Source organism: Agrilus planipennis, unplaced genomic scaffold, assembly GCF_000699045.2.
Source record: "Agrilus planipennis isolate EAB-ADULT unplaced genomic scaffold, Apla_2.0 scaffold80, whole genome shotgun sequence".
Classification (NCBI taxonomy): Eukaryota; Metazoa; Arthropoda; class Insecta; order Coleoptera; family Buprestidae; genus Agrilus; species Agrilus planipennis.
This window is the reverse complement of record NW_020438873.1, coordinates 851,026-860,387: the sequence shown is the minus strand read 5'-3', so window position 1 is coordinate 860,387 and position 9,362 is coordinate 851,026. Positions and strand designations below refer to the sequence as shown.

The 9,362-nt window shown below is 34.0% G+C and overlaps 1 protein-coding gene across 2 annotated transcripts in view; it reads left to right on the top strand.

The window, feature by feature from the left end:
• The first annotated feature begins 1,989 nt into the window (after positions 1 to 1,989).
• LOC108734796 (nucleolar protein 4-like) overlaps positions 1,990 to 9,362 on the top strand; it is a 45,225-nt gene continuing 37,852 nt past the window's right edge. For both annotated transcript variants that reach the window (XM_018466475.1, XM_018466474.1), the window contains exon 1: positions 1,990 to 2,742. In XM_018466475.1, coding sequence (XP_018321977.1) covers positions 2,698 to 2,742 — 45 coding nt within the window. In that variant the 5' untranslated portion in view covers positions 1,990 to 2,697. The remainder of the gene's footprint in view (positions 2,743 to 9,362) is intronic.

Here is a 9,362-nt window from a genome sequence, read left to right as displayed (position 1 = left end):
GCATATATGACATGTGACAGAAGCACACAGGCGACGGCGACAGGCACTGTTAAGGCTGCCACAGCCGCGTTTTAATGGAAAGATGTGATGTAGGGCTTCTCTCTGTCGCTCGCTGTCTCTGGGTGCGCACCGAATAAGTAAAGTGTTACAGATTTCGGAACTTTTAGCCGCATTCGAACACACTACTGTGTGCGTATAAATGCACGTACGTGAGGGCTACATAACGCCCTTTTTCAGGGCCATTTCAGCCCTAGCGCGGCGCCGCAAAGTCTATTAGCCACTTTATCTGGATCTAATAAGAAATTTAAACTGACGAAAACAAAACACTATCTAGAGCACACAGGGTCAGGCGTTAATCAAATTTGTCCTGAAATGGTTACATTGTATAATATAATATATGAAATATTAATCTGAAAATTCATTTTTGAATTTTTTACCCACTACACGTTACCTCAAATTAATGAGGGAAAAATTGTCACCTCTCGTAGTTTAGTGGTCCGAACATTGGTGCGTAAAGCTAAAGGTCCCGGGTTCGATTCCCGGTGAGGGTGTGACAACAGCAAGAATTTTTCCCTCATTAATTTCAGGTAACGTGTAGTGGGTAAAAAAATCAGAAATGAATTTTCAGATTAATATTTCATATTAAACTAACTCACTTCTAAAAGTTGTCTAAATTGTATGTATGTTTAATATAATATATTATATTATCACGGCATGAAATATATATTCAGTGTACGATTGAGTTATTAATACCACTCCTAAAGGAAGAAAGAAGAGCTAAGATTGTATGAATGATCTTTGACAATCTTGCTGAAAGATATTCCTGAATAATGCTTAGTAAAGTTTAATGAGTTCCATCCTAGTAACAAGCAAATCAAATTTGTAATAAAACGGCTTCAATGTATGTAATACATACATATGTATGTAGATATATATACTGCTAACTACGGTTAAATTAAAGGAAATTGTTTCTGCTTGTAGCTTCTCTTATTTCAGCGAAAGTTTAGTGGGGAAGGTGCTGACTCATACTTGTCGATGGGGGTAGCGAACTTCAATAATGAAGACACCCTTACCCTAGCTTTAGATGCGACTAATATAATGAAAAATAGAGACGTCTCAAATAATGCTTAGCCGACAATTGGCACAAATGCCTTACTAATAATAATTCCTTTAAATAATCTCTCACTGAAATAATGAATGAATAATAATTAGGTAATTGCTTCTCAGGATTTGCTTTTTTAGATTTTAAGGAGGAGGATAACAAATTCTCGTTTTAGCCTTTGTTTATTTTTGTTTTTAATAAATAGTTCCTCCTTTCATTATTCCTCTTCGATGTTAATGTTTTTTAAATGCCTTTTTGTGCCTAAAGGATAAATGAATGTTTACATTTTTCTTCTCTTCTTGAACATGAGAGTGATAGCAGGATTCCGTGGAGGCTATTCTATATCTCTTCTTCGTGAATATTGACAGAAATAATTTTCCTTTTTTGTGTTCACAAGTCACTGGATAATACCTCCATATTAGGAAATGACGGGAAGGGAGTAAATTGCAGAGGACTTTGGAACTTAAAAACCGGTATATGAATCTATCTATCCATTTTGGGAGAGTTTTCCAATGATATCTCCCACATGAAACAATTTGAGCACCACATCCTTTATAAGGATAATTTTTTAGCCCAGTACTATACAGATCTAAAAATGTAGGAACTACGAGGATGTTACATGGAGCATATGTACCGGTTGGACCGACAGATAAGACGGAACTTTTTTTTTGTTTTCACCGTTTGGTTACGGAACCTTAAAAAAGTCGGCAGTGATGTTGGAATTAAATTTATTTTTCTTTTCCTTTTTCTTTATTGTTAAGAATGTGGTCGCAAGTGTCTTGCCGGACAGACGTAGGGTTATCAAAGGGTTTGAGGTCGTCGCAGGATTCTTTTCTTTGACATCATATTATGGCTTTGGGAAATGTCGCGCCAGTAGTAGGGATAGAGTCGCCGCGGTTGTAGTTCGGAGCGACGGGATATGGCTGGGCGGGGAAACACTCCTTCAGTTGCGTTCTGTAGGTTTTGCGTGTAAGGTGGCAGGCCATTATATTGCTCTGTCGAACTTGTCTGTACGCTCACTACAACAATTTATACATGTATACACGTACAGAAATACCTTGCTAAAAATAAACCTTAGGTTCCATACACAACTACCAAAATCCTTAGCGAGTAATTACCTGCACAGATAGACGTTTCTTCCATTAACGACAGTGTCGATTTTTCACAACAAATGAACTGAGTGAGTAAACATAACCTTGTCGTCTTCATCGTCATCCAGTCAGTATTATTAGTGAAGTGTTTGTGAAGAAACGCTCGTCGTTGTATGCAACACGTCTTCTTAATTTACATTTTCGTCTCGATACGATTTGCCGGCATTCTTTTCAAATGACGTACGAATCCAAACTTTTATGAAGTTCCTAAGGTACGTTCGTGACGTCAGGCAATGTGACCTACCTCAACTTTAGATACAGTTATTTGGCCGTGATTATACATAAACACACACCACAAACACACACATACACGTATGTATACAGTATCCTGTTTTGTGCATGTTCTGTGAAGTGGTCGTCGAATTGCGTTTATGAAGGTTCGATAATCTCGTCGACAAACGAAAATAGCCCGCCGAAAACGCATTCAAGAATAGAACCATCACTATGTCCGCTAAACGCAAGTCATCTACTGTTATTCAGCATCACAAGGTAAGTCACCTGCTTACCTAATAGTCTTCAAAGTTACTTTTTGAATGTCTTCCATGTCGATTGTGTAGTCCGCTTTTATTTGATATTCCCCATTCATTAAGGACATCCGTAATTTGCGGTCCCCTCATCAAAGCAATGCAACAAATTGGCGAGTCTATTCACTGATGAAAAGAATCCATGCGTTTTACAATTTTAGAAAGTACGATGCCGGCCGATACTTTTGAATACATAAAGGACCTAGCAAAGGTCTAGGTACCATCATCATCGTAAAGTCGTCAGTCCTAACTAAGACTGGTTGGACACACACCTCCATTCTCCCCTATCCTGAGCTAATCTTCATATTTCCCGTAAACTAGAATATCCTACATCCCATAGAATATTTGTCAACACTAATCTAATATACTAGGTCTAACTCTACTCTTCTCCAAAGGTTCATGGGTTATACATTTGACCGTAGAATTAGAGACAAAGATTAAAGAATATTATTCGACCATGAAATTTACCATTTTTTGCCTTTTATCGTCAATTCAACTTGATGGTTATTCATGTTTTACTAGAAAAGAAAATCATATAACCACTAGGAAATATGCCACATACCTACGCTTCAGCCATTGGCATATTTTGAAATCAACGCTAGAGTCTCATTATACCACCATATGTATAGGGAGGTAGGTTTTTGTACATTATCATCATCTCCCTTTTTTACTCGCAACGGTTTGTGCGTAAGGAAACCAAACCCGCCTTCCTATTTCGTTCGTAATGTAACTTTTCAAACTGTAACCCGGCGTAGGTACTTGTCCATGTTGACTGTTGGAAATATGTCATGCATAAAACGCATGGGGGTAAGAACGAAGCATTTCAGGTACATAAATATGGAACAAGTACTTCTATAGCGAATATGCAAGAGTGGATAAAATGTCAAGAGGCCAATGAAGGAAGTAAGGGCGCAAAGGCGTAACCTCTATATTAGACTTCGAGACCACTTGGACTTCACAGTTCACTGCAGTAACGGATATGCAAGCAATTTTGCCAAAAAATTTAACTTTTCATTCTAATTCTGATAATGGTGTAATTCTAGTTTTTCTGGGCTAATAATTTTATTTTGACGTGGAAAGAAGTATACCTACTTGATAATATATTTTTCTTGATTATTAAGGGAGTATTAATTGTTCAATATGGATATTGTATTGTTAACATCACCAGGTGATGTTAATAAAACGTCTTAATATCTTAATTCCACTTCATTGATCCAGGAACTTGTACCATAATTGGCCGACTCATTTCATTTATTTAAGGAAACTACAATATCCTTCAAACCAAGAATCCGAATCCTTGGTATACCATAAACAATGCGTTTGGTTTTGAATCAACTTCTGTCCATTTTACTTTCCTATTGTTTTGTAACAATGACGAGATATCGCACATGATCTCAGGCTCGCAAAATAAAAATTAATGTTACATGAAATTTTATCATTTTGCCTGAAAAGAGCGAGTGGTTATCTATCAGTTCGTCGCATCCTAAATGCATCTTTATTACCTTCTGTTTGTATTTCGTCTAATTAATTAATTTTATCAGAATTGACATTATTTCGAAATAAGCCATACTTATTATAAGTCATAGGATGTACAGACGAACACTTTTTTATATTACATTCTTACTAAGGTTATCAGAGCAGTTCACTAAAAACCACTCTTAATTGTATTATCATCATGTAGTATACGATAAGCGCAACGCAGCGGTGGTCATCGTCTCCGATAACGACGAACGTTCTAGCCTTGATAAATGCAGTTTTGCTGTTTACGTCATTTAATTTCAAATCAAACAAAATGTTAGCAAAAAGGAAAATAGCGAAAACGAATCTGTTTGACTGTACACCTTTTCGGATATTCCGAAACTTTTTTTTGGAAATAGCATAAACTTCATTTATAAAAGTCTACTATAAATTATCTACAATAATAGAGGTATAAGTATATAGAAAGACCACTATACTGTATTATAATTACGTTAAAATAAAAGTATGATGTCTTACTGCATACATTAATGGTTTACACTGAAATAAATATTGCTATTAATTATTAATGAATTAAGTTTTTAAATTTATTTAAATTGGAGACGATATACATAGTGTGCAAATTATTAAACTAATAACTATACGCTGAATACTTATAAATTAAAGGGGAAGTTTGTATTAGGTATGCAGTTTTTTTTTACTTAATATTTACTTGAAGAGAACTAGTGCCATGTTACTTAATCGAATTCGTTTAAAGTGTGTAAAATATATTTTAAATAATTTAGTAATTTAGACATTGAAAAATGATACAGAAGATAACTATTTAAGATAATTCCAGTTCTTTTCCTTACAAATTTTAGTCTTATAAAGAAATACCTGACCGGCGCTGCCCGGACGGTTTGGAAACTACGACAAATCCGGGGAAATACAGACGAACAGTAACCTAACGCAGGAAGTAATTCTGTAGCAGTAACGGACTGCTTGGATATTGCACAACCTAACCTAAGATGAATTCGAAATTTTTAGTTTTTCTGTTATAAATACAGATCGCTTACTTAATAAATTATGAAATTTTAAAGTTTATTGTTAAATAAAAATGGTTCTCAATATTGTCAAGAAGCTTTTATTTTTGCAGGGGCTCATCGTGTGTCGACAGAAATGTACGTTCTACTTCTTTAACAAAATGGATCTTGATAATACGTAGCATCATGATGTCCATTTTAAATCGCTATAGAATATAGATGTGTGCTTTCGTAGTAATAAAATGTTCTTCTAAAGGTCATATTTGAGATTTATCCGTGCTAAATATTTGCTCAGAAAGGAAAACAAACTCTTAATCGGATTTCTTAACTAATCGTAAAAGAAAAATATATAGACGAAAGTTCTTACTGTTTCTTTTTCCTTTTTCTTGTTCCTCAATCCTTTTTCATACAAGTCGATCTTTTTAACGTGCAGATATTTCTGCTTAAAAACAATCTTCATTTTATTTTTGTCGGAAAAGGAAAAAAATGTTGCAACGTGCACCCGATTCATGCGAAAAAATAAAAAGTGTAGACAAACATCGACGTATTTCGAAATTAGCATTCGAGCGGCGAATAGCTAACCAATGCATGACCAAGGTCGACTAGTTATTCTGCCTTGCAAGCACCTTATTTGCATAAAGGCTTCAAGACTCGTGATGTGTTTAATTATTGTTTCGACGCTGATCCTCAATAAAATCTTTGATTAGCTGTCTCAGCAATGCTCCTCCTCAGAATTTTGATCAAGTTTTCTCAACTATTCTTACATTACTTTTATAGTGTCCGTACACAGAAATACACACTCTCATCAACTTTTGTAAAAAATTCACTATCTTCCTTTTCTGTATGACATTAAACCTTATTATGAAATTATAATAGAAAAAAAAATCATAACTAAAAATTTACCAACTATAATCATTCTAAGAGTAATTATTATAAAAATCAAAGCCAAGATAGGCACAAACGCCACTTTATTATAACATCCAACACCTACTAATCTCATCTATTTTGTTAGTTCATTATTCTTTGTATGATGCAGAATAATTAACATACAATCTAACTTGAAGAATCGTGCACTTCAATAAAGTAATGTTTTCCCCTATTGTCATTTTGATTTTTAAAATAATTACCTTGACGAAGGGATGAAAGGAAAATTTGCTTTTTTGCCACAAGTGCGACAGGTAGGTACTTTTCGAAGATCTAAAATTTTATTATCTTTATTTAGAGATGTAAATATTAGGAAACGAGTCAGACAGGAATGCACACTGTCACCGCTACTTTTTAATCTGTACATCGAAGACGCGATCAACATCAATAAAGACAGTACAACTGTAGTGGTAGATATACAGTATTAGCATCTAGCAAGGAGGACTTAGAGATAGCTTTACATAAAATGAATGCGGTATTGACAAAACAGTACTATATGAAAACAAATAAAAATAAACCAAAAATACTGGTATGCAAGGAAAGAAAAAGTAGGGAAAGAGCGAATATAAAGATAGGAGACGAAGTAGTGGCTGATATTAAGTATCTAGGAAGTCAGATAGGAAGGAGTTTCGGGATATAAAGCAAATTTCTATGTTCGTAAACGATTAATTTAAAAATTCGAAAAAGGTTGTTAAAGGTGTATGTTTGGAGCGCGGCACTGAACGGGTGCTAAACGTGGACGGTGGGCGCACCGGAAAAGAAAAGTGGTGTTATAGGCGAATGATGAGATACCGTGGATAGAGAAGGTTAGAAATGAAGAGATATTAGGAAGAGTATGAGAACAGAGGACTCTATGGAAGTCAATAAGAAATAGGCCAGACACCTTCTCCTTAGGTATGAAGGCAAAACATAAAAACAAAATGTCAAAAACCTCCAGTGGACTGAAGTTCTCTGGTAATCGTAGAAGCCGGCCATTTCCTTTAATAAAACTTATTCCTCCTCCTTAAACAATGAGATGTGTACGTTGAATGTATCTTATCATTATTATGAGAAATAGGCGAGATAGATTGGTAGGACACCTTGTCGGGCATGAAGGTCTGGTCAGAGACATATTAGAGGCAGAAACGAGAGTTAGGAGGGGTAGAGGTAGATTACTGTTCGCAAATAGCTAAGGTCGTAGGTTGTTCTAGTTTTAGGGAAATGCGAAAATTAGCTCAGGATAGGAAAGAGTGGAGATGAGTGTCTAACCAGTCTTAGGATTGATGATGTTGAATAAATTGCTTGTCATTACTAGAGATGCGCCGAATAGTGATTTATCCGGGTTGAAACGAGCCTATAATGTTTATTAACTCTAAAAGGTGACAAAATCATTCTAATAAGCTATCCTTAATCAAAATTTGATATTTCAACAAGCGAGAAAAATTGAACACAAGAACTACATTAACAAATAATTTAATATAGTAATATAGTAGTCAATAAATAATACAAATTAAAACAAACGACCTACCTTAATACAATCTTAATTATCAATTCTTTTATCCTAAAAAAAGTGCCCCATCTATCATGTTCTGGATCTAAGCCGGGTACCCGATCCATCTCTAATGATATTACTAAGTATTAAAATAACGTCTGTTATNATTAAAACAAACGACCTACCTTAATACAATCTTAATTATCAATTCTTTTATCCTAAAAAAAGTGCCCCATCTATCATGTTCTGGATCTAAGCCGGGTACCCGATCCATCTCTAATGATATTACTAAGTATTAAAATAACGTCTGTTATCTTCATAGGAATGTAGAAACAAAATTTTATTATTTTTTTTGTAATTCTAACATTTCCGTATTGTGACTGTTTACCGCAATGTTATTAATTTTTTTTACAAAACAATTCAGTAATTCTCGACTAGAAGTGCAAAATATATAACTCTGCAAGTTGTGGTAATTTATCTTTTCTCAGAACCGATAGTTTTGTTCAGACATTCTTAATAAATCAGCAAACTGTAGTTGATCATCAAAACACAACGCAAAATTTTAATATAAACTTTGTAACATCATAACAACAGCTAGGTATTGTTTTTACCAATCAGCGATATTTTTCAAAATTTATAATGGTTTTAAGCTTATAAGGTATCACAGTTTAGGGATTACGCAGTATTTTAATACTATTGCAAGCTTGTTAATATAAGTTAGTAAAACTATATTTAATTTTATAAATTCAGGTGCACAACATTAAAGTAACAGTTCAAACTCACTTCTGCAATAGGTAATTAAGTGCATGTTGCAATGTCAAGTGGGCGTTGTCCTTGTTGATAGCATTAAGTCGAACTTGTTCATAATGTCCCATGCTTTATTACGTATTTTACATGTACCTAACGACGAAGGAAACCATACTTCATCAGAACAATAAGATTTTAGGTTTAACATAAACTGATTATTTCTGATAGTCTACGTAAGATATTCGATGATATTGTGCTGGAACGTTTTAAAACAGTGAGAAATAGAAAAATTATGTATACGGCTGCAAATTACATTCTATTAAGATTACAATTTTTTTGCTAAATACTTGCTACGAAAATTGAGAAAGGACCTCTCCGAGAGGATCTCAGCTCTCTGCTCAAATTTTAATTGGTTTATTCAGTAGAAATAGGTATTTAATATGTATAATTAATGATTTTAATGAGAATTATTATTTATGATACCATTTTTTACACTTAATAAATATAGATGGACTAATTCGTGAAATAGGCGGTTAAAACACGTTCTAAACAGTTTTAAATATTTTTTTCAGTCTTGAAAGATTAGATTATGGTTAACAAATTTATCGATTTGAGCCAACAAAACCACCCCAACCATACATCTAACCTCCAAGAGGTGAAAATGAAATATAGAAAGTTAGCCTATTAATTAATTAATTAAAGATTTTGTTATCTCAAAATATACACTGTCAATTTGATTTGGTCATAAGTTTTAGTAATTGAATTGGTATAAAGTTTTCAGATACTTTACATATATATACATCTGTATAAGTTACATTTATATGTAGGTAACTACACACGTAAAATGCTCGCGAAAAATTTGACCATTCGTTAAGGAAAACAATGGAAAAATTTGGACCGAACTATCTGGCTATGGATTTTATTGAACGACCTCCCAAGTGGAAA